Source organism: Panthera tigris, chromosome F3 (genome assembly GCF_018350195.1).
Source record: "Panthera tigris isolate Pti1 chromosome F3, P.tigris_Pti1_mat1.1, whole genome shotgun sequence".
In the NCBI taxonomy this organism is placed as follows: Eukaryota; Metazoa; Chordata; class Mammalia; order Carnivora; family Felidae; genus Panthera; species Panthera tigris.
Window position 1 is genome coordinate 54511803 of NC_056678.1, and position 26777 is coordinate 54538579.

General features: G+C 39.0%; 1 protein-coding gene across 1 annotated transcript; it reads right to left on the reverse strand.

Moving 5' to 3' along the window:
• Window positions 1-1206: 1206 nt before the first annotated feature.
• Window positions 1207-26777, reverse strand: LOC122235805 (estrogen-related receptor gamma). The gene is made up of 2 exons (XM_042975973.1): window positions 26373-26777; window positions 1207-1511 (listed from the first exon to the last, which is right to left on the reverse strand). The coding sequence occupies exons 1-2, from the start codon at window positions 26773-26775 to the stop codon at window positions 1378-1380; spliced, it is 537 nt and encodes a 178-aa protein (XP_042831907.1). The 5' UTR covers window positions 26776-26777; the 3' UTR covers window positions 1207-1377.

The following is a 26777-nucleotide window of genomic DNA, read 5'->3' on the forward strand; positions in this document are numbered from 1 at the left end:
GATGCCTGGCACTCTGGAGAAACTTAATACATATTTAGCAAGGGCATTATAAATACAAAATATACTAACTGTGAAAAATCCTAATAGTGCCAAAGGCTATATGGTGAAAAGGGAAAATACCCCTCCTCACTGGATTTACAGTGCCACACTGTCCCCAATCTTTATTTGTCCCTCCTTCTACTTCCCCATGTGCACCCTACCACAAAGCATATCTCCCTTCTACCATTCTTTCTCCTTTCTCTCTCTCCAGATATTTTCGTATGAATTATTAAGATAAACTTTTTATAATTTTTATTTAATATAAATACATATTTGTATATAAAAATATACTCATATATACGGTGAATCCCACTACTAGCGGATTTGTGCTTTATTTTATTTTATTTTTTTACTTGACAATACATTTTGCGTCACCTTTTCATAAGGCTTTAATTATACAATTATACACCCTTTGTTTATAGCTTTCCTCACCCCCCCCCCCCAGAGGAAGAGGAGAGTCAAGATGAGAAGAAGAATTTGAGAGTCTTCTCTGTTCCTAGTCAAATGAGGGATTAGTTCTTAGTGGTCTAGTAAAGGTCTTAAGAACATAAGTCCAAAAGAGAAGACTGGAAAAAAAGAAAGAGTGTTTTACACCTAAAATTAATTTTTTTAAAAAAGTGGTGGGGCGCCTCGGTGGCTCAGTCGGTTAAGCGTCCGACTTCAGCTCAGGTCATGATCTCGCGGTCCGTGAGTTCGAGCCCCGCGTCAGGCTCTGTGCTGACTGCTAAGAGCCTGGAGCCTGTTTCGGATTCTGTGTCTCCCTCTCTCTCTGCCCCTCCCCCGTTCATGCTCTGTCTCTCTCTGTCTCAAAAATAAATAAACGTTAAAAAAAAAAAATTAAAAAAGTGGTAACAATATGAAATGATGGCTATGTTGATTGGCTTGACTCTGGCGATTATTTCACAGTACACATGCACATCAAAACATCAAGTCATACGTTTTAAATATATAGTTTTTATTTGCCAACTATATCTCAATTAACGACGGAAGGAAAAATCTCTCTGCAAACTTAGAAAGGAGAAGAAACACAAAAAGACAACGACTAGCCTCTTGGTGTCCTTCGACCTTCACCTCCTGCAAATTGTAAAGGTAAAAAGAACCAGAACGACCAAGCATACCTGGTGGGCTTAGCTGCACATGTGACGTTTCCCACCTTGTCCCCTCCTGTCGATGTCAAGCCGTCAGCCAGGACTCATCAGAAAACTCAGGCGTGAACAAGTATTCTGTCATCAGATTCAGGGTGCTTACTGTGACCCCCTCTTTTCCTGATTTCTCTAGCATTTCTGTAATCCCTTGCACACACCCCTTCCCCCATTCCCACCCTAAAGCGCGGGGCCTCTAACGACGTGCCTTACCTTCTTTCAGCATGCCCACTTTTAAACACTTCATGAAGCGGCAAGCCTGGCAGGATTTACGTCTGCGCTTTGTGATTTCACATTCATTCGTGGCGGGGCAGCTATATTCTATATTACCTAAAACACAGAGTTTGAAGGAAAGCGGTTAGATTTGCAAGACCCCAAAAATGTGAGCATCCCAAAGGCAATGACTACGCATTCATCCTGCCCCTCCCCTCAAAAAAGTCACAGGAGATTCATGAAGATGTCATAAATGTCACGAAGCTGTCTGCTTGGTAGCAACCACTTGAGATGCACTGAATAACTGGAAGATAAATGGTAAAGGATCTCAAAAGCTTAAGTTTAAAGTTAGCCTTTAAAACACTATGCTCAGTCTACCCGTGTAAAACATCAGTCTTTCAGAATCTTAGGATCGAAATGAATTTTCAAACTAGATTATTTCCGTAAAAGCACAAACGGCAAAATCATATTCTCGTATCATCAGTTCTGGATTTCCTTTGGTTACGGATGCTCCAATGCATCAGGCTTATCGTCTTTCTGACACTAAACAGCACAAACCCCACTGTGAAAAATTATCAGCAGGCTAACCTGGGGCCTTACAATAAGCTCCTAGAGGGCAGGGACCGAAATGACTTGGCTCTCAGTAGGCCTCACAACATGGTTCTCTGCTTCGTAAATGTTTATTGAAAAGGAGGAGGAAGAGGATGATGATGACCATCACCGTCATCATCATGTTTGTTACATTATCTGCATTAATGAATTCCAAACACTCAAGCTCCATGAAAGTGTCATAAATAAAAATAAACTGCTATGAAACTACACTGTTAATATCAGAGTTGACATTATTTGTGGTCGTACTTACACCCTGGAAGTGATAAATATGTAGCCAGAAGAAGATCCAAACTTTAACTTGAAATTTTTTCAATTAATGCCAATGACAGCATGTGGGATGTGCTCTGGGGCTGCCTACAGCTTTGCAAAGAAGCTGCCTTTAAAATAAAGCCTCTCTCCCGTATCAGCTCTGTCACATAGTGCTTGAAGGTCTTTCCTTGCTTCCTAACCCTTTCCCCTTGTGATTAAGTGCATTAGTATCTTAATGAAAATGCATTCTGTTTATTGCCCTCTTGGGAAGGGGGAGGTCATCACACCAAATGCATAAATTGTCATCAGAGACGGTCCGAGCATAATTGCAATTTTGCTGCTCCGTGTTTGCAATACTCAGGGTCCATCCAAGTCCCCTGAAACATGCGCAGATTCTAGTAATTAGCATAGAGTCTGCCTGGGACCACAGCATTGATGAAATATTTCAGAGTTAATCACACTTTGTAAACACTGATTTATATTGACTACCTTTCTCCAGACTGATGTCTCCTCATTAAATATCACATTAGTGGATTGCAGGATTGTACAAAGACTCAACTACTCAGCAACTGCTAATTCAACAGGAAGTAACACCTAACCACTTATAAGTACTGAAAATTGGTTAAGTATGCATGACTAAAAAAATTTTTTAAAAAGCTGTGTACTATAACTGGAGATAAGCCTATCAAAACTGTTTGACTAAATTAGCATTCTAACTCAGGGCATTTATAGTAATAAAAGCAACTACTTTTTAACATAAGAGATTCAATAATAAGAGTAATATTAATTGCATCAACAAAGGCACACACCATCATCTTCAGAGATATTACTAATACCCAGGAAACTGAGGATAAGTCAAAGGAACCAGACTGGCTGGGTCATGGCTGAGAATAAAAGGATTTAGGATCTGAACTTTAGATGAACCATTTTTCACTGCTGTGCTCCTTTAACCATCACTGGAAATTTCTTTTGCATCCAGGGAGTATTGCTAGTAATTTCCTAGGGATTAATTAGTATTCTACTACCAGATTCTTTCACTCTACATACCTCTTCCTATACTTATTAAAAAGAAACTCTGTCTTTGCTTTCTTAGAAAGAGCTGAACAATAACTATTAGGGAGGAAAAATGGTTTCCAAACAGCATTTCTTGCCCTGTTTTTGCCTAAAGATTCAGTATCAAGTCCTACCTTTGTTCACTTTCCAATATCAAAGCATGACCCGCACTTTGAACTCAATGCTGGGAACTTCTACCAGGGTGACCCACCATTCCCCTCCCCGCCCCCACAAAAAAATCATCTTTCATTTCCAACCAGTTCCTCTTCATCTGAAAATTCTATCCTCATCCTCCACAAGAACACACTTCTGACAGGAACCTAAGTCAGGCACGTGTGAGCTCACATGTGGACTGTGGGCGTGATCTCCTAACTGGGCATTTTGCCTCCATGCTGTCCCCCTGTAATCCATGCTGCATACCTCTTCCTACGACTTCTTTGGGTACGTCGGTACCCTAATTTAAAAAAATCACTAGGGGCGCCTGGGTGGCTCAGTCAGTTGAGCGTCCGACTTCAGCTCGGGTCATGATCTCACAGTCTGTGAGTTCGAGCCCCGCGTCGGGCTCTGTGCTGACAGCTCAGAGCCTGGAGCCTGCTTCCGATTCTGTGTCTCCCCCTCTCTCTGCCCCTCCCCTGTTCATGCTCTGTCTCTCTCTGTCTCAAAAATAAATAAACGTTAAACAAATTTTTTTTAATTTTAAAAAAATTAAAAAAAAATCACTAGATTTCTATGGCCTCTTGAATTAAATATAAAATATTAGATTAGCAAACAAAATCCCCACTCCAATAAAACTCCTGCCTACTTCTCCAGCAATATTACAATTATTACCTTATGTGAACTTTCTGATGCAGCCATTTCAATTTATTCTTTTCCTGTGTCCTTCAGACTTCCCTCTGAGAATGATCTATCTTTGCCCCTCTTTTCTTCTTAAAATTACTTCCAAGTCTCAATGTTCAACTCAAATTCCATTCAAATCTTTCATGAAAACCTCTCAGACCATCATAGCAGAAAATGACTTCTTGGTTCTCATATCTTTTCACGTACTTTCATCACCTACAGACATGCCATATTTTGTCATACCTTTTTTGCATGCATATTACCCATTAGATGGTAAGATCCTGGAGGCAAGGACCATTTCTTACACAGTAGAAAAATCTTCCACCAAAAAGTAGTAAATAAGTAAAATAATATGCTTAGAAAGCTTATATTTTCTTGATTCCTCAAGGTCATTGCTTTGAACACTAATTATGGTGCTATAATGTAGTAATGCCCACAAGGTCAAGAGCTAGACATCTCATCAGGAGGCAATGTTAAGAACACTAAGAAAATCTGGGGCGCCTGGGTGGCTCAGTTGGTTGAGTGTCCGGCTTCGGCTCAGGTCATGATCTCGCGGTTTGTGAGTTTGAGCCCCGCTTCGGGCCCTGTGCTGACAGCTCAGAGCCTGGAGCCTGTTTCGGATTCTGTGTCTCCCTCTCTCTCTGTTCCTCCCCAGCTCTGTCTCTCTCTGTCTTTTTCTCTCAAAAATAAATAAACATTAAAAAAAAATTTTTAAAGAACACTAGGAAAATCATTCCACGAACCAAAAAACAGTATTCAGAAACTTAGTTAATTTTTTAAAACCTTGAAAAGTGGCTTTGAGAAAAATGAAATGCAAGGCAAAACAGGAAGAGATCATTGAGGGGAAAACCAAAAATATACAAAAGCTGCTAGGGAACAAAGTGTGAAAAGAAAAAAAAAAAACTGTAAGAGGCTTTAAAGGAAATAAAAGAGCATCTTGATATGAATAGAATAAGAATGAAAGGAAAATAAAACATGAAAATACAGACAGATGACACTAAAAGGGTTAACTTTTACCTTGTTATAGTACTTACTGAACACATTGGAGAAAATATTTAGGAGTGATTCAACAAGAGTAGCTAAATCTATGATTTATGACCCTTCTAAGGATGATTGTGTAAAGATTTTTAAATTTCTTCAAAAAACAGAAGGGAAATTATAAAATTACCACATGAGAATTTTAGATCATATATAAAGAAGTACTCTAGTTTCCTTTCTAACCATTACATTCCATAGTTCCTCAATGACAAAAAGAAATGTAAAGGCAGAGAAATTTTTAATAGTGCCTTAGGATGAACTTTGAGGGAGAAGATCTGTCTTATTCATTCTTGGATCCTTGATGCTCATCAATGAGCCTGCAATTTTGTATCATGTGATGGGCTGGAACAGAAAGAGGTAGTTCCTGCTCTTGAGAAGTCCACAGTCTTACAGAGGAGATAAGACTTGTAAGCAAATAACAATACAATTTGGTGTAGGGGGCAATGGTTCTGGATTCAGTATTAGCATGCACGTGCAAACACACGCACTCCCACAAATGCAGAGATCATGCCTAAGAAAGTCAATGAATTCTCAGCCTAGGAGCGAATGACCAAACTATGCTGTGAAAAATGAATACCTAACTACGCCATGGTAGAAGTATCTTCCCAAAGCTATAGGCAACAAAACATTTTTGTAAAAATTTCACTGTGAACGGGTAGAAAATATAGTGGTCCTGAGTGTTTGCACAAATGATATATTTTCAGCTTAAGTTTACAGAAATTGTTTATGATGAATCAGGTATCCTTCAGCCAAATTTCAATAAATTAGTCTTGACATATATGAGTGATAACCTTGATTTCACTAAGTAACACCAGTTTATATCTTGAAAAACAAATCAACATTATTCTAAAGAACTTATGTGCTGGAGGGATACCTCTCTAATTTCAAAGCCCTCCCATCGAGTTTTAGTTCGTTGTTGTTGGCTATGATCACCCACCCAACAAAGTCTTTGATCCGTGTTAGAGTCTACACAGATTCTGTCCTTGAAATACCTTCCCTGGTGCTTTTTCAATGCAATAATTTTTTTAAAGGCATTTTTATCCTAAAAATGTGCTGCCCCAAGCACCTGGGTAATAATGCTACATCTATTTTGGTAATGGCTCCAAGACATTACTCCCAGTAGACCACGTGACCTCTACGGGGCACTTGTTTTCCTTCGATTCGCGAAAAGTGGAAAGCAGGTAAAAATATTTCCAATAGCAACTGTGGGTACCTGGAATGTTAACACAGGACAGTCATTCGGGAGGAGGCAGAAGTTATTGTTCACAAGCTAGGATTCTCATTTCAGACACGGAGTTTTCTTGGATTATAGCTTGCTATTTTCTGGGACACATTTGTTAGATGGCACTGGGGACTGAATTGGGCACCGACTGAGGACACGACTGGAATTTTCCCAGTTTTGTCAATAGCTGGGGAAGTGAGCTCTGTTGCAGAGGGAACCAAATCAACATGGAAGCTTTGGGTTTTAAACCAGGCTGACAAGAATGATAGAGCAATTTATAATATCTCCTGGCAGCTTTTCAGAAAGTCCTGGGCTCTGATTACTTATTTCAGAGTCTTTTGTACAATTAGTTTGTAGGCAATATAATTTTCTCACTTACTGCTTAATAGAATCTTGCAGCTAGCTGGCGGATAGAATAACAGGGTGTATGTAAAACTCCAGCCTGGAGTGCCAGTGGATAATTTGTATATTCCTTTCAGTCACTTAATGGACTTTTACAGTTTGGCAGTGAAAGGGCTGAATGATGTAAATTAGCATGGCATCTCAAAATAAAAATATATGTCAAATCCTTACTCCCAACCCACATCACTCAAACACAGTAATGATGCATTTGGCTTCATGCAGTTCCTAAGAGTTATCCTCTTTTTCATACATACAGACATCATAATTGTAAAGCCACTTTGAAAGCATCTGTATATTTCCCCCAATTGTTTTAATTTTATTAACAGAACCAAATGGCTTGAGATGACCCACAGGGCGCTCCAAGTGGGGTTTATCCAATTGTTTTCCAGTATTAAGTAATTTTAAAATAATGGGATTTGCCTTAGTACACAATTACAGAGCATTAAAAACATGCAGCCAATAATCCATAGTATTTGACCAAAAACATTCAAAAATGAAAGAAAACCCTCTAGTGTATAATAGTAAAAGTTTTTCCATACAGCAAAACACCTTTCCTTTCTCTCCTTTTCTTTTCTTTCTTGTTTTTAATGCTTCCTTTTTCCTATTTTCTGCCCCTTCCACCTGAAATTGAAATATTAGCTATAAGTAGGATTATATAATATGGAATAATAATTTATTACATATCCGTACATCAATGTACACACTTTTTAAATTTTTTCAAAGAATCCCAAGTTAGACTTCAAAGTTACCCAGAGACATTATACCTGTTCCCAAAGGATTGCTCTGAATACTTTTTGAAGCTCCCTTTAGAAATGCCACTAAAGTCACTTTACAAGCTATAAGGGGGGGGGGGGGTGTCAAATTACATTTCATCCGTATTCACCCAAAACATCTGACTGCTTCCTTATCGCAAGACATGATGGCAAATGATATGTGCTCAGTATTAAATTTTAAATTTACCTTCAAATTTCAAAGATCTCTAGATCACTGATGGTATTTTGAGAACCTGCCTCAAGTTCTAAAAGAGGATGCCCAAAGGTATTATAAGGAATGGCCATGTCAGATTCCCAAAGGGATGGCAGATCACCTGTGAAATGGAGGCTGTGGCCTACTGAGACGGGAGGAGAGGGTGTCACATCCAGTTAACAGTCATGCCCAGCTCTTATCAAAGCAATTTCATATATAGGGTTATGCCAAAGCCCCACGTTCTTTGCCTTTTTGCTGCCCCTCTATCCTCTTAAAAAAATGAGGTGGAAAATAAGCGGGTAGAGCAAAGGTCTTTTGATATTTGGCTCTTCAGATTCTATAGGATTAAATTCCAATAATCACAAACATAGTACACAAGAGCCATACTAGTATATTCAGGCACGGACTATTGCATTTTCACCTTGAAGCTCAGGCCTACCTCCCACCTGAGAAGAGATGACGGTTTGTCCTTAAGGGAAAAAAAAAGAGATCAGAAAGAAGCCCATAAGGAGGTAGGCTCATAAACCCTGAGCAACGTCGACTGACTATAGACTGACTATAGACACGCTCTGGTTTCATCTTCTGGCGATCCATACTGGGTGGGCCACTGAACCCACAGTGGGCATCCACCACCTCTCTGTACGATACAGCCAACCACAAGATTGTATTGACCTGTTGAATTAAATAAAAAATAGACCCACAAGAAAACAGTTTTGTCAAGGGGGGGGAAATTATTCAGCCTTGATTTTTTTCCCAGGTGAAACAAAACATAGCCTACCTCAGCTTCTACCAAGTCCGTAAACATGGACATTCCTTTATAACATAAATTTCACAATCAGTGACTAAACATGAGGCACTGGGCATGCTCATCTCAAAGAAAAGGTGGAAAAAATTACTGGATGCCCGTTGCATGTCCATAACATACTACCCTGCATAGGGTTTAGGAAGACATCTCAAAATAAATGAGTGAAAGCAGAGGAGGAGAGAGAAGGGGAAGAAAAGAAATGGCAGATGAAGGTCCAAATTAGCTCTGCCATTTACTAGCTGTGTGGACTTAACTAGTTACTTTACCTTTACTCCTGTCAGATTACTAAAATATATAGGAGGAATAATCATGTGTACTTTATAACACTGTAAGAATTACATGTAATGTAGGTATTAAAACCATAGATCACGTTGTTCACCCTTCTGAGAACAAAAGGGAGAGACACTGTAGGATTTCATCAGTTACTAAATACTTCTGCTCTTAAGACCTAAATCTGGAATTTGGAAATATTATAAAACAACCTTCCTCAGATTTATGCAAAAGTGTAAAAATGAATATGCCATTCATCCAGAGAAGCTGAAAGAAAATTTTGCCTTGCCAACAACTCTAGTGTACATGGCTATATTTTGCAGATAATAGGAAGAGAGGAAGAAGGATAAGAACTCAAGTCATTTTTTTAAAGCACCAAATTGTCTAAGAAGCGAATTTCTGAGATATCAACCATATCTCCTTGTGAGCACTTCCTGTCACTATGCTGGGGCTCATAAACTGCACATCAGTGGGTGTAATCTGATTATAATCAAGGGTAAAGGATTTGCAAAGCTCTTCCAAATCCCACCAGCCTTATCCCTTCCCAGAGTCTCAGGTCAATTTCTATGCCTATCTATCCCAAGCCCACCCTTGTCTGACACGCACACTGAATTAGTCCAAATTCCTAGAAAGCAGCATTATCTTTTCTGCTGGCCCTCTTCACGTGCCTCTTTTACCACATTTTCCATGAAGCTTTCCCAGAGCCCACAAGACTGAGTCCTCATGGGTGTAACTGGTTCATCTCACTTTTGTCTTCACGTGGGTCATTCTCTTAGAACTCAGCATACTTTGGGGCACCAGGGTGATTCAGTTGCTTAAGAATCTGCCTCTTACTGAGAACAAACTAAGGGTTGATGGGGGTGGGAGGGAGGGCAGGGTGGGTGATGGGTATTGAGGAGGGCACCTTTTGGGATGAGCACTGGGTGTTGTATGGAAACCAATTTGACAATAAATTTCATATACTGAAAAAAAAAAAAAAAGAATCTGCCTCTTGATTTCAGCTCAAGCTATGATCTAATGGTCATGAGTTTGAGCCCCACATCAGGCTCTGTTCTCTCTCTCTCTCAAAAAATAAACTAAAATAAAATAAAATAAAATAAAATAAAAAAAAGAACTCAACATCCTTTATTATTTGTGTCTACTGGATCACCCACTTCCTGTTCCAATTGTATATTCCTTAAGGACAGGAACTTACAACCCTTGGAATCCCCTGTGTCCAAAGAACGTGTAGTCAAGTCAATGACCCACAGGAAGCCACCCACTACCTGTTGACTTGATTTTTAGTGATCCCATTCCTCATTCCTTCATTTTAATATTTAGCCCCAAATTATTCTTTAAAAAAAGCTAAGTACAGTCAATGAGACAAAATAAAACTAATAGGAAACTGCTAATAGCGTATCATTTGGCATTAAGCAACACAAAATTAAAGGATATTAGACTTTGAGGAGAACTATTAAGTTAGCTGGTTCAGCCTCCTTGTGTTAGAGACCACAGACAGGTAAATATGTACTGATTAATTTCTATTCGCTGGACCCTCTTGACAAGGATATGGATTAATTAATTACAAAAAAAAAAAAAAAAGACTAAAACTCAAATATCCTGACATCCAGTCCAATGCTCCCTAAATTTGCCCATTAAAATCTGCATATCAATACCTATAATAAACACAAAGGGTGTCAGGCACTATTTTATGTGTTTTACAGATATGAACACCATTTGGCAGATGAGAGAATTAAGGCACTGAAAGAAAGTCCGTGCTCTTAACTATGATGCAATGCTGCCTGACTCCGATCTTCTAAAAGTAATGGAGTATTGTTCGAAAAGAAATAAAAAATGAAACTCCTATCTTCTGAGAGTGTGCTTTGTGTAGTTGTTGTTGCTATTGTAGCTGGTTGGAAAGGAAATTTTGATGCCTTAGAATCGTAAGATAGGGGTGGATCTTGGCATTGTCTTTTGCTGTTGTCAGACTTATGGTACAAGGGCAGCTGTGGGAGAGGATAGGGTTGCTTTTGGGGAATGGAATCTCTCAACACCTCAAAAAGAAATCCCTCTACTTGTCTCTGTACCACTACGGTTTGCGGACAGTTTAATTCCACAGAAACCAAACAGACCATGTCACCAAAGCAACAGGTGTCAGGTTGTAAACAATGCATTTTAAAGATCCCAAAATAATGCTATTGTTCATGATAGGAGAGAAAAGTAATCCATACTCGGGAGAGTGTGTTCTGAAAGGCATTTTAAAAAGGAATAATCAGTATCTAATAAAAAACACGCTCGTTGATGAAGATGATAGAGAATACAAATATCTCTCATCCAAGGTAACCAGAAATGCAATGTTTTTTTAGTTTTGATACGATGACATCTTCTTGGAAAAGGCAACTCTTCTTCCCTAGTGTAGAATGCATACCCTGTGTGACGTGTGTAGCCACTGCATCTCAGTTTCTAAGCTCCTACAGAGTAGGGATGGTGTCACAGAAGTATTTATAAAAGAGCTCAGAGATGACCACTGCCATAAGAAAGATGATAGCTGAGGCAACCATAACCCCCAAATTTGCTGTGCTCAGTATTCCACAGCAACTTTTACATGTTCTGTCTCTACCTACATGTTTTGAACTTTGATGAATTTTCTTATCTGTTTTTTAAAACATATGACTAAAAAGTGGCTTAACAAAATACTTTAGGTGAAAGAAAAAAATGCTAATAAAATCTAAGGCATTCACTATTTTTTAATAGAAAGGTACATTTTACAGTGGCAGTCATCAAACGGTACAGGAAGTCCGTGTGACAAACATGGAGGCATTAGGATCATAGCCTATGTGACAAAGCAACTGATTCTTTTTTTTTAATTACAAAAAAAATTTTTTTAAGTAATCTCTCTACCCAACGTGGGGCTCGAACTCACAACCCCAAGATCAAGAGTTGCATGATTTTCCAACTGAGTCAGCCAGGTGCCCCAACTGACTCTTATATAGGAAATTGACTTCATACCAATCCAAAGACTCTCCTTGTACCTTCAACAAGTAAACACAAGCACATCTTTTCCTAATACTGTCCTTAAATGTTTCTGTTCTTGAGTGCCATCAATGTGCCAAGAACTTTGTCAGAAAAGAGATAATATTGGTATTAGAGACTTACTTCTTTCAAGATCAAGTTGATGCATTCAACAAGCATCTATCTGTGTCCTCCAAAGTTGGCACAGATTTGGGGAAATCTGCTGGACACAGTGATGGTAACTGATCTGACCTTAAACTGCAGGAGGCAGTACAACAATGGTTACAAGATAAGATAGGAGTCAAACGGGGTTCAAGTGATTGTTCCACCATTTTCTACAGGAGTCAAGGAAAACTTTTAAATTTCAAGCTTCTTTCTTCAGGGGTGAAAGATGGATCATACCAATGGACACATTTATGGTGTTGCTATGAAAATCAAATGAGATCATGTAACTCAAGGCCTGAACCAGAATGAGCACCGATTCTCAACAATAATTACAACATTGTAATTATATGCAGGGAAGGGATTCAGGATGCAGAAAAGCTAAAGGGGCTCTACAAGTGGCCAGGTGCTGGTTCTCAGTGCAGAAGTGAGGAAATGCCTGGCAGAGAATTTCTTCTGGCCTGTTGCAAGAAAGCCAACAGGCATAGACCTGATGTCCAAATCACAGGCACATTATGAGAAGTAAAAGCAAACAAATATTCAAAAGACAGTAATCAGGGTACCTGGGTGGCTCCATTGGTTAAGTGTCTCACTCTTGATTTCAGCTCAGGTCATGATCTCATAGTTTGTGAGATCGAGCCCCACATTGGGCTGAAAACTTGGAACCTGCTTGGGATTCTCTCTATCCTCTTTCTCTACCCCTCCCCCTGCTCACACTCATGCTCGCTCGCTCACCCTCTCTCTCTCAAAATAAATAAATAATCTTAAAAAAAAAAAAAGGATAGTAATAACTAATTACCCCAAAGATCAGGGAACTGACATAGGACTGCCAAGTGGAGTTAGAGTAAAACAAGGAAAGCCCAAGGGAGGACCACGAAAGTTTCCTAACATGTGGTGTTTGTACCTAAAGATTTTCCTCTCTGAAATAAAACCTGTGTACTAAACTGTCTGCTATGATAGGGATTGCAGAAAAGTGCCAGGCATTTCTTCAGGAAGGAGGAGTATAGGGGAAAAGTTAGCAGTGACGGAGGGGGACTTCCTGTGTGGTGACGGCCCAGGGGAGGCAGGGAAGGCTGGGGATACCTGTTTAGCTCTCACTCCTTCATATAACAGCAAGGGTGGACAAGTGTTTTTTATTAACGGTCCAGACAGTAAACATTTCAGTTTTGAAGGTCATTTGATCTCTACTATGACTCCCCAGAAATCTGGCAGAAGCCCAAAAGCAGCCACTAACAATACAAGAATGGGCATGGCTGTGTTCCAATAAAACTTTCTTTAGCAAATTTCTTTGGCCCCAGACCTTAAAACATATGGACAAAAGGCAGCAATGATTTAAAACAAACAAACAAACAACAACAACAACAACAACAAAAAACCACCACACACACAAAACATCTATTACCCATTATTTCCTTTCTTACTTATAACTCTGTCAAGTAGCTTCCTACAAGTTAGGCACAGATATTACAAAAGAAATCTTAGTAAATTGGTACTATCTCAGAGGAACAAATGGCAGAAGAAGTTGGAGGGCTTTTGCTTTAAATATCTATAAAATTTGAAATTGTTCCCCATATAAAACATAGTTTGAAGACTCTGGGGGACAGTGAAGGCGTTCCAGAAGCAAGGAGGTGCCTTGGGAGTAGTGAAGATGCTTTGGAGGCAAAAGGTAAAAAAAAAAAAAAAAAAAAAAAAAAAAAAAAGGTGCAATCAAGGACAAAATCTTGGGCTAGATTCATTCCTTTGAAGATTCTTGTACTTGTCTCTGATCTTCTTCAAATGAAAACTATGTGAATAGTTTGCACTGGAAAATGGATATCAGAATGTAGACTTCGCTATGCTTTCAGATTCACTCCAAAGGTACATTCAGATTTCAAGCTCTAAATTCTAAATTAATCAAAATTTCCTGTGTACTAAATCCTCTTCTTTTCTTTTTGTGTTATTACTCAGCTGTGCCTTTATTAAAAAGTATATTAGAATTCAGTGGTCTCTTTAAGCTAATTCAAACCAAAATAAACAAGATTTCATCCCAAAGAACATAATTTTTTTCTTTAAAAATACAGATTCATTCATATAATCACATTCTCCCCCCTTCTTCTGACTAGTATTCATCACAAGAAAAAAAGAGTTGCCCTCTACTTCAGTCACAAAGTTTACACAAGCAGACAACAATTTTCACATCAAAACAAGAAAAGAAATAAACCTCTTTTCTTCTGAAATAAAGAATTGAAGAGTCTGGAAGTTTTATCAGTGGTGGGGGTGGAGATATATTTTTAGGATCAACCTAAAACTAACAACTAAAAATCCAGAGTAGCAGAGCACCTGGGTGGCTCAGTTGGCTGGGTGTCTGACTTCAGTTCATATCATGATCTTGCGGTTCATGGGTTTGAGCCCCCTGTCGGGCTGTGTGCTGACAGTTCAGAGCCTGGAGCCTGCTTCGGATTCTGTGGTCTCCCTCTCTCCCTGCCCCTCCCCTGTTTGCGTGCGCACACACTCTCTCTCTTTCAAAAATAAACATTACAAACATCATTTAAAAAATCCTGAGTAGCAAAATGAGAACCAACAGATAAAAATCAGGGAAGTGAGACAGAAAACTGGTATGATAGAAGAACTGAGCCCTCAAACTTCATACGTAGGGGGTTTCTAAAAATGAATTAAAAAAAACAGATCTTTTTAAGACATATTTCTGAGTGTCTCCTTTTTAAAAAACCTTTACTATTAAAAACCTTTACTATTATCTAATCATAACTTTGGAAATATTCTTAATTTCCCGTTTTTATTTTATTTTATCAATGTTATAGAAAATTTTGCCCATGGACTAAAATCTCTTACGAAGAATTCAGTCTAAAATTATTTGATGCTTTAAAAGCTTAAAAAATATGCAAGGCAGGGTAATGAGTAGTAAAGAGCACAGGATCATGGCTCACACTGTCTGAGATCCAGTTGTTTTGGGGCCATTATTTTTCTAAGCCTCAAATTCCACATATATAAATATGATAGTATAATAATATAATAGTAGTATCTACTTCTTTGGGATAATGGAAGAATTAATAGAACAATTAGTGTAAATCACTTAGAACAATGTGGCACATTGTAACAGTTGATATAGTCATTATGACAGACTAATGAATTTTTCATCTACTGTTAGTGGTAAAGGCATTGTGTGCAACTCAAGAGGCTGAAAACAACTATTTACATTGTTCACATATGTAATTATTTATGCACAGCCTAAGGAGGTAAAAGATTAGAACTTCAAATTCAGAAAGTATGTGAAACCCTTCAAAAATGTTTACACATTCACCTCACGCGCTCATCAGAAAAGAAAAGAAAAGAAAAGAAAAGAAAAGAAAAGAAAAGAAAAGAAAAGAAAAGAATTGCAGGATGGATGCAGAGAAATTGAAACCATGTGCACTGTCAGTGGGAGAGTAAAATGGTGCAGCCATTATGGGAAACCAGTCAGTATGAAGGTTTGTCACAAAATTAAAAGTAGAATTACCAGATGATCCAGAAATCCCACTTCTGGGTATCTATCTAAGAAATTGGAAACAAGATCTGAATGAGATATTTCTACACCCGGGTTCACTGCAGCATTATTCACAACACCCAAGAGGCGGAAACAACCTATTGTCTTTTGATGGGGGAATGGAAAAAGCAAGAGTGGTATAGACATATAATGGAATATTATACAGCCTTTAAAAAGAAGCAAATACTGTCATATATTACAGCATGGATAACCCGAGGACATTCTGCTAACTGAAACAAGCCAAACACAGAAAGACAAATACTGCATGATTAGAATATAGGAGGTAAAAGTAGCCAAACTCACAGAAAGCACAAAAGTGGTTTCCAGGGGCTGGAAAGAGACGGGAATGGTGAGGGGAATGGGCAGTTGTTTAATTGGTGTAGAGTTTCAGTTTTACAGCATAAAAACATTTAAAGATTTGTTGCACAAAAATGTGCAGTTAACTAATACACTGCACACCTAAAAATGACTAAGATGGCAATTTTTATGTTCTGTGATTTTTATGTCACATGCATTTTTTATGTGTATGTTGTGCTGTGTGATTTTTACCACAATAAAAATAAAATAAATATTAAGAAATAAATAAATGCTTAAACATCATTCAGATGTAAACACTTTTAAAATTGTGTAAGTGAGTTGCAAGGACTAGGCCATTATTGAATCCCATTATCAACAACTTCAAGAGAAAGTGGATTAATGCAGTGGGTACTCTTTACCACATCTAAGATACTATCTGAGTTTATCAAGTAATAGATCAGAAAAAGGAAACACTGCTCTGGGCTTGTTAACAGTAAAGGAGAAAAGTTCTTTCTGACCCATGCCATGAAACCCTACCCCGCCATTCCTTACATCCCACCTCATAGCTTCAAAGACTTGAATTTTAACAAGTTACTGATGTCTCCCTTCCTCAGGACCCAGCAAATCATACTGCGACATATACTCTTACAACTAATTACCAAAATGACCCACATTCACATCAATAGGAACCTGAGACCATAGACCTTTCCTTGCTCATTCTTTGTTTACCTTCCTACCTTTAGGGTGAACATTGTAATCTACTGGGGTTAGCAGTAACTAACTTTGAGTTTACGGGAGGAAGGGTCTTATCACATAATTACTTTAACATAGGCATTAAAGCGTGCATCCTGAAAAAATAAAGCACAAGGTATCATTCCTACTATAGCTACTGAGGCAATTCTAACAAGGCAATTTCTCAGTTGGTTCTCTGAATAAAACAGCCTGATTTGTCAGGGCTTGGTTCTGGGTCAAGGGAGAACAAGAACGGGAGAATGAAAGCTATTAGCATAGAAAGCGAAGCACTGATAGCTTTGCTGGGCAGTTTATCTAGTAATCAAAAAACAGCCTCCGGCCCTTCATCAAAAAAGGGTCACCAGATAATTCTAGGGTGGTGGTGGGTCCTTCCAGAAGAAAGTCCACTGGTCTGTAGGCAAAGGATCTGCCACACCCCACTTCCTAAGAAGTCTATCACAAATATAAAATTCGACCACACTAAAAGACAGGAGAGCAAATGGCATTTTTACAGAATTAATTGGAACTGATCTTGGAGTGCCTCAGTCTTGAGCGTGTAAACTACACAAAGTCCTCCTCAGTCATTACCTGCCCAGAGGAGTGTTGGTGTGGAGTGCCGGGAGGCGTTTTAGATTTGACAAGTGGTAGGCTGGGGCAGGCTAAGAAAAGAAAAATACTCACCAACAGAGTGCCTAGAAGAAACGGCAATGCACACGCTCCCTTTCCACAGGAGAGGGACTGACTCAGGAACAGGTTTGGGCGGCCCAGGTGGGTTGCCATGTTGAGATGTTGCCACGCTGGAACCAGAGACAGCACCAGGTCTCATGCCACAACCAGTACCCTTCCCACCATGCTGCTACCTCTGAGGACCCCAGCTCAGGTGAACCATGGGAAACTGACTGTATTATCTGAGGGCAGACAGTTTCAGTCAAGAAAAATAAGTTTATGAAAATAAATACAGAAGAGCATGGCCTCTTACGTATGCATGTACATGTAGAGATAATCCAGAATTACCTCCTTATTTTTTATGATTCTATCATGTAGGCCACGTCAAGGAGAATCAATGGAGAATATATTAATATTACAGATACATCAGCACTTTAAAGTATGAAGACAGAGCTAAGTTTTTTTGTTTGTTTTTAAGTAGGCATTCAAGTCCAGCGCAGAGCCCGGTGCAGGACCTGAACTCACAACCCTGAGATCAAGACCTGAAGTGAGATGATGGGTCAGACGCTAAACTGACTAAGCCACCCAGACGTCCCAGAAGATACAGCTAAGTTTAAAAAATTCCTAAAACGCTTGTCCTTCTATTAATTACAATTATTGCACTTTTAAAAATTAGTGATACTATTATCACAAATGTCCTTTTCAATTTTTTATAGTTAATTACAAAAGATTAATGTTTATTTATTTTTTTAATATGGAATTTATTGTCAAATTGGTTTCCATCAAATATCCTTTTTTAAATAAGTAAAAATAAACATAATGTAACTTACCCGAGGAACATAAAACGCATACTATATCACTTCCCAACCACTGCGAAACAGCATAGACAGTAGAAAAGAGTGTCACTCATTTTGCAAATATATTGCTATGAAAGTGAATTTTGTTTGGCTAATGTGACTAAAATATCTCACTAATTTGACAGTAAACTATAGTTGGACATTTTACCATGTCATAAAAAGTTTCACTAAAAATTCGTTTCCTCCTGCCATTGGCATATACCCCTTACACCGGACAGGTTCTTATCCAGTGTCACTCAGCTGGTAAACTTCCCCTGTGAATCAATAGCTAAAATGATACGTCAATGTTAAATGACTTTCAAACTACAGTAACATAACGAAGTGTTTAAAAAACATGTAAATGACACCAGAGACGGTCATGTCACAAATTTGAGTTCCTAATATCTGAAGGACAAAAATATAGTAAGGATAGTTAAATGTTCTTCTATTTTCTTCTCTTTGATCAAAGATCAACCATGCAATTTAATCTCTGAAAATAATCAGTCTTATACAACTCAAGATCCAACTTTTTGTCAACTGCTCTGTTACTATGTTTTAATTTACATTGATTCCACTTTCCAATTCGCTAGCTAACACGCACGAATATGACACAGTGAACAGTGACAAGAGATTAGAAAAATGTGATCCTTGAAAAAATAAAAACATTCGGAAAACTGAGATAGTACACTTAAAAGATCATCATGATACAGAACTTGCTTTCAGTTTAAAATAATAGGTATGGAAAGTTGCCTAAAGAAGTCCTCTGGGTTGAAAATCCTAGGAGTCAATGTTGCCTACAAGAAGATAAATTGGGGTGTTTTGGTCTGGCAGTTACCCAGCAGTCAAATCGAGCCCCAGGCATATTTTTGTATGGCCCCAAGCTCAGAGTGGTTTTTATATTCTTAAACAGCTTAAAAAATAAAACAAAGCCAAGCAGAGTATGTGACAGAGAAGGCATGTGACCCACAGGTCCTAAAATATTTACTCTCTGGCTCTACAACAACTTGAGAAGTGATGACAATTTAGGTGCGTTCCTAAAAGTCAGAACAAACCACAGAAAAGAAATCACTACTCTTTTATCCCTAGAAGTGGGTTCATTAAGTCAAAAGTAAGAGAGATGAATCTGTAAATTATGCTTTTTCCTAAAAGATCCATTCACATAATACATATTCTCTACCAACACAGAAAGTCTGTAATATAAATTTTACTATTAAAATAAACACTGAAAGTTACAATTAAAATAGCCAGAGTATAATGATATCTCTCATTTATAATTTGGCAACATAAATGCATTTCCAAGAATCAGACAAAATTGGAATCAAATGCAAGAAAAAGTGGAAAAGTCACTTAAACTTTAACAAAAGTAAACTCCGAGCTAAAGCAAATGAATTGTACACAATATTTCTTCTGTAATATTAGTATCAATATTTAATTTAATACTACATCCAAACTGATAACCCCTGAGATTCTTCAAGTCAATTTAAACATTTCCATATTATTTTGAGTTTTAATCTTAGAACATATTAGAGTTTTAAAGAGGTCATTTATAAACTGGGGTAAGTATTTTTCTTAAATACTATTTAAGTTAAATAGAGAGTATTTTATATTTTCTTTTGCAAGGTTCAGATGATGCTCAGACACTCAATTTGTAAGTCTCTTCTTCCTCCAGTGTTGCAAATATTCTCTTCTAAGACTAAAATAGCACAAATGGCAAAGAAAACGTGACACCCAGGAAAGATCCTCTAGGACTACGCCGCCTGCTTTGGGAAAGAGTCAGCAGTTCAGTATGGAAGAGAAGTAGGCACATCAGATCCACAGGCTATGCCCGCAGCATTAGCAGATGGCTAGCAGGCAAACGCCTCATCTTTAATGTCCCATGTTTAAGGGGATATTTAGGCTCTTACCATAACACCTTTAGAACCAGACCAAAAAAAAAAAAAAAAAAACCTTCACCTGAAGGCCCTGGGCTTTAGAAGACTTCACAGTGCAGGGGGCCCTTCAACAGGCTAAAAGGAGAAGACCAGCTGGAGCCAACCCCCTTGTAGCCCATGATCCCCAGTAGCTGGGACTCAAATTCTGCGGCTAAATTGCCACAATCCCCTTCCAGGACCTGCATGGGCCACTCCCGTGGGTCCATCCTCTGGAAGGTGACCTGGACTGGACTGTTGGTGTGCACATTATGACACCCATGCAGTCTAGGGGTAACTGTTTGGAAGGGGTCAATGTGCCTTGGACATGTGAGCAAGGGTGTCCACGCTATGCACAGGACATAATAGGAGGTAGAGGGGAAGAGAGAAATGGCGTGGGTGTAGGCTAAGGACAGACCCTCTTTCTACTACCTCTTTCTGACACAAAATTCCTATGAGTCTAAGAATTCAAAATGCAAAGCTGGCCTCCCAGGCCATTATGAAGGTATGTTTGTCCAATAGAAGAAGAGAACATACGTCACTTAGCAGTTTGTTATCTCGATTTCTAAGCTTCTAAACATTTACACATATGTTACGTGGCTGACCGCCATAGTTCTGTCTCGGGTCCCACAAATGTCCAGAGGGAACTCAGTTCTTATCACGGTCACTCCTACATCTCATGCTGCAAGGACGTCCTGCTTCTTCATTCCTGAATCCCACATGTAAAGCTTAACTGGGAATCTGATATTTCACACAAGTCCCAGGACTCAGGCTCCTATTCTGATTTACCCAGTTTCCCATCCATTGACACAGGGGGAAGAAAAGGTAATTTATTGCCATAAAACTATACAAAACTCATCGAATTTCCAGTCAGCCCACTCAAATCCTCCTGGTGAAAAAGGGCACCATTGTCAAGAATGGCTTCAGGGAGAGAGGGTTTATTATCATAGCATAAGGTAGATAGCTATGATCTGAGGAAGCCTACACATCCCAGTTCAGCATCAAGGACACACTTGTGCTGGAATATCTGAACCACCCAGTATTTGAGTATCCCAGTACACTGCCAGTATCAATCAAAATTCATAATTTATTGAGCACTTACTATGGGCCAGGTAATTGACAGACATTCTCTCCTTTAACCCTTCCTACCTGGGAAACAGAGGCACAGTGATGTTAAGGTCTCTCAGCTCTAAATGGCTGACACCTAGGCCTGGTTTTATATGAACCCAAGACCTATGCTATAATGAATATCTTAAAAAACAAAACAAAACAAAACAAACCCAAAACCTGATTTTTTAAGTATACAATTTCCTCTTCATGAAGGTGTGGGGAAAACAAAAGGTCTTATCTCTAGCCCAGAAATGAGCAGCTGAAAGGGCCTTATTGGCCATATAACTATATACAAATACACACACACACACACACACACACACACACACACACATATATGTATATATATATGTACATATATCCTTGTAGAGAAACAAAGAGAAAGTTAGAACTTTGTATGTTAAATGATGAACTATGTATTGATATTGATATTTTGGGGGCATAGGAAGATATTTTTCTTCTCTTGCTTCCCTCACTAGACTCCAAGGAACACTCTTAACAGGAAGGTACACGCACCAAAAAATCTCCCACTCATTTATGAATCGGGACTAACACTGGAATTGAAAAGAAATCAGAATAATGATATCACACACACCATTAAAAAGCCCAGAAAATGGCAATGAGATCACAACTACCATTTTAAACCCATCAGGTGATAGGACTGTCAAAATCTTCTAAAAAGGTTTTTTGGTCAGCAGAAAACAAAAACAAAAACAAAAACACCTTGACTTTTCCCTAAGCGCTTACCTAGTTCAATGGTTGTTCAATGATAACTTGGAAGTAGTCAATAATTAAAACATGCCTTTCTGGTTGGCTTTCCCTGAAATCTATGATTAATTGCCTTTCACAATTGGAGTACCACATTCATCTTTAAAGAGAACAATTCGCATTACTTTTCTTTTTTTTTTCCATTAAAAATTTTTTTAATGTTTATTTTTGAGAGACAGTGAAAGAGTCAGAGTGTGAGTGGGGGAGGGGCAGAGAGAGAGAGACAGAGAGAGAGAGAGAGAGAGAGAGAGAGAGAGAGAGAGACAGAATCTAAAGAAGGCTCCAGGCTCTGAGTTGTCAGCACTGAGCCCAACAAGGGGCTCGAACTCATGAGCAGTGAGATCATGACCTGAGCTGAAGTCGGACACTTAACCGAGTGAGCCACCCAGACGCCCCTCATTACTTTTCTTAAGGTGTGCTCCAGATATATGTGCTTTTGGCTTTAAATTTAAGAAGTAGTTTCCCCAACCTTCATAATTGATATTTATCAATATTGTATAACCAATCTTAAAAACAGATTATTACAACAAGAAATAAAGACTCTAAAGAGGTAATATTCCCCACAAATATGCTTTTGGGTGCACCTGTCACGTAGTCAAGTAACAAGAGCACCAGCAGGCGCTAGTGAGGAGGAAGCCACACTTACATAATGCCCTGATCTTACGGGTTGTGAACAGTAGAAAGACTTGCTCTTAAAGGGAGTTGCATAATCTCTTCTCATTCCCTGAAGAGCTGTAGGGGAGGGAAGGGACAGACTCCTTTCTGCAAGGAGAGCTTGGCTGCAATGCTGCCTCAAGGCATGAGAATAGATTCCCGGCCCCTTCAGCATCAGAACAAGAATCTGTGATGAGAACAACAGATTTGGGCCCCTTTCAATGTCTTTGGAGTTCAGCTGCTATCACTATTTGGCCACAGAAAGGAGGGGCTGTTCCAGTCTTCCTTACAATTACCACCCTAATTATTACATTATACTTTCACAATTTAATCCCTTTATTTGCCTCACTGCCTTTTTGGGGCTAAGTTAGCCCCACGGTGTGATGCCTGCTGATGTAGCTAGCAGGGTAGCCTAAGTGCCGCCCAGCTGCCAGCTACAAACACAGCCAGGTGGGCAAGTCCAGAGTGCTAATCTGGACAGTGACATCTCTGTCTCCTGCTCAAAATCCTTGAAAGTTGCTCTCTCCAATATGGAGTAAAACTGAGCACTATACATCAATGCCAAGAATCACCCTGTGCTTTGCTCTGTTAAGCTTTTGGTAGCATTTCAGCGTCCTAAGGAATAATCAGGCATAGAATTCCAATTGCTCTATTCCAGTTAATTGCACAGTAAATAACTAATGCAGAGCTACTAACATCTAAGCTATAGGATTTAAAGAAAAAAAAAAACTGTCAGGAAACCGTTTCATAGTTGTTTTATCTTTTGAAAACATACTAAGAACCAAGGAGTTTAACCACCACCTGCCCCCTCCCCGCCCCCAGCCCATCCTAAAAATTTGTTACTCCCTCAAGGCAGAAGATGCTTGTAGAGGAATTCACCTCAAGGCACAAGTGTTTGAGAACTGAGGTTTAATAAAATGTTGGTAAGATGAAACTCCAGACAGCATGCTAGTGTCTGGCTCACAGTAGGTTCTCAGTAAATATTTGTTGAGTAAACGGGGGTGGTTTTCATGGTGAGAGCCTCTTGCTTATAGAAGCATACACAGCATTTGTTAATTTATCCCAAAATATTTGCTTATCTTTGTGTAGTTAATTCCAGAGCTGTATAAACTGGATAAACAAAATCAAGTCACTACCAGTTTGAATTTTTAGATACTCCGTAATGTAAGTATTCTAATACCTTTGGACAATGGCTACTAAGAACCCAAAGATTTGAAATGTGTTTTCATTCTCAAGTTTTACAATGTTAGTAAATAAACTGAAGATATTTTTCAGATGCACAAGAGTGGAAGCAAAACATTGTTTTTACTTACTTTACCTATGATTTCACATTTCATTTTATCCTTAAACATCCCATGAGGTAGGTATCAATGCCTTCAATTTATAGATGAGAAAAAAGAAAACAAAGATCCAGTGGATAAAGGGTTTTCGTAAGAAAATGCTAATAAGATATGGCGATGATGAACCCTAAAATATGAAGATACAGCCATGAAAATATTTAGGTTACTCGGGGCGCCTCGGTGGCTCAGTTGGTTACGCTTCCAACTTCAGCTCAGGTCATGATCTCACAGATCGTGAGTTTGAGCCCCAAGTTGGGTTCTGTGCTGACTGCTCAGCACCTGGAGCCTGTTTCAGATACTGTGTCTCCCTCTTTCTCTGTCCCTTCCCACTTGCTCTCTGTCTCTCTCTCTCTCTCTCAAAAATAAATAAACGTTAAAAAAAAAAATTAAAGTCTGATATAAAACAAAAAAAAAAATTAGGTAATTCATATTTACTCCAAACTAACCTGACTTGTGTTCTTCAGTTAAAACTATGAAAGGTTATGAAAAAGTTAGGCTTAAATATCCACTCTATTATCTAAGAGTTAATGATGTCTCGAAAACCTGTGATCCTAAGTAAACAGCCACAAATCAAGGAAGCTATGGAATAGACACAGAAGTAAGGGAAATTGTAAAACCCAATCCACTAAGGACCTTTACTGAAATCTTCAGTGCAACTAATGGACAAGACTTGCCTCCCAGCTGCTCTAGAAAGAAAAGAAAAGAAGAAAAAAAAAAAAAAAAAGGTGGGAGATTACTGTATGTACAAATAAAGGGTTTCCTGATCACCTTTTGTTAAAAATTTAGAAGGATGAGAATTCAACAAACATAATCTCATCTGCACTTTAAAAATCAGTACATCACAAAGCTATTAAACTGATTTCAGTTACGTCCAAGAATGGGCCATTAGCAGACGATGGTCAGTCATTGGTGGTAATCAGCAGCCACATGGTAGACATCAAACTCGGCTGAGTATCAGAGTATCAGAATCCCCTGGAAGATTGCTGGGCTCACCCCCACAGATTCCGATTGGGGTAATCTGTGATGAAGCTTTCAAATAGATTCCCAGGCGACAGTGATACCACTGGTCCACTAGAGATACGCTGAGAAACCATTTATTTATAGAACACAGCACAGGAGAGGGCAGCGATTTCTAAACTTGGCTTTACTTAAACATTAAGTGTGAAGCTTTCAGAAATCCCTCCTTTGCCCTTGCCACACCCAAAGCCAGTTAATTCAGAATTTGGGGGGACGAGCCCTGGCATCAGTATGTTTTCAGTCTCCAGATGATTCCAGTGAGCTGGCAAAGGTGAGAACCACTGATAAGTGGGAAGACATACATGTATCCAAAAAATGGCTGTCTTTTAAGAAGAAAACATTTTGGGGTGCCTGGGTGGCTCAATCAATTAAGCATCTGGACTCGATTTTGTCCCAGGTCACCATCCTGCGATTTCTGAGATTGAGCCCTGCATTGGGCTCTATGCTGACAGGGCAGAGCCTGTTTAGGATTCTCTCTCTCCCTCCTCTCTCCCCCCGCTCCCCTCCCTCAAAATAAATAAATAAACATTAAAAAAAAAAGAAAACATTTTGTAAGCCACTGAGAATAGAATCACTGATGAGCTGAGAATCCTCAACACTTACTCTTTCTTTCCCCTATTTTCTTCATAAGTATATCACAAAGGACCTAAAAAAGTAAAAATTATAACTTCCTGTGAGAATATAGATCTATGGCTTTTAACATGAGTGGAGCTCTGTATTTGTGGATTACTAGTTCAAATGAGCACATACAAATTTCCGCCATATTTTCCTACAATTATGTTGTTATTTATAAATCTGAAAGTCTATGAAGGTTCAGATGTGTCTTATATATGTGGGAGGTATATTTCATAATTAGGTATAATTTGGAAGACTTTCCATTACAAACTAATTAAAAAGGTGAGGAAAGTATATCCCACCATAGGGAAAGAAGGAAGGTTGGAGACAATTAAATTGTGTAGACTGGTGGTTCTCAAAGCATGGATCCTGGACCAGTATAATCAGCATCACCTGGTAATTTGTCAGAAATATAAATTCTTGGACTTCTACTCCAGATGTAACAAGTCAGAAACTCTGAGGGTAGGGTGACCTGTATTTTAACAAGATCTCAAGGTGATATTGGTACGCACTCAAGTTACCACTGCTCTAAAGTATCTATTATTTTCATGCCTCTGTAAGAAGAACCAAAGAGGTAAAAACACTATGGATCCAGTGTGTATTTGTTTAGTTGCAACACAGACCTCCATTGCTCTGATAATAGCTGTGTTTTTTAACACGTAGCTTAATATCATTCCATCATTAGGGCTTAACAGTGAAAGCAGAATTCTTAGGGGGCATATCTGGGGGAGTTTATTCTATAATCCCTCCACAAGCTATTGTAATCTATTTCTATTTTGTACTCAAGACAGAATTGAGACTGGAAAACTTGATTATCAAGGATAAGAACTAAGAAAAACCAGCCAACCAACCGCCAACCATCAACCTGAGGCTGGGCGAGAGTGGGGTGTTCCCAGGTGCAACACTAACCTTGAATCGTCCTCTTGAAGAATGCCTTGCAGGCTTCACATGATGCCACCCCGTAGTGGTACCCAGAAGCAATGTCACCACACACTAAACACAGTCTCTTGGGCATCGAGTTGAGCATGTATTCACACTTGGTCTGGGGATCTTCAACAATGGTGCTGGAGCAGTCGTCATACAGTTTTCTGACCGGCCCACTACCTCCTAGGATAGGAGCAGAAGGGTAGAGAGGTGGCGAGTCAAGTCCGTTCTGATGGCCATTCATGGTTGAACTGTAGCTCCCGCTGGCGTCTGAGGAGCCACCTGGGCTGTGGTGGTTGACGCTGTCCGTCAGGGAGGCCGGGCTGGAGGGTTCCGTCTTGATGAAGGACGAACAGCTGGAATCAATGTGTCGATCTTTGTTTGACATTC

Excerpts from the sequence above, each read along its gene's own strand:
- LOC122235805 (XM_042975973.1), bottom strand. The coding sequence starts at position 26,775 with ATGTCAAACAAAGATCGACACATTGATTCCAGCTGTTCGTCCTTCATC. Across the intron at positions 1,512-26,372 it reads CTTCAAGAGGACGATTCAAG|GTAATATAGAATATAGCTGC; the intron begins GTTAGTGTTGCA and ends TCTGTGTTTTAG.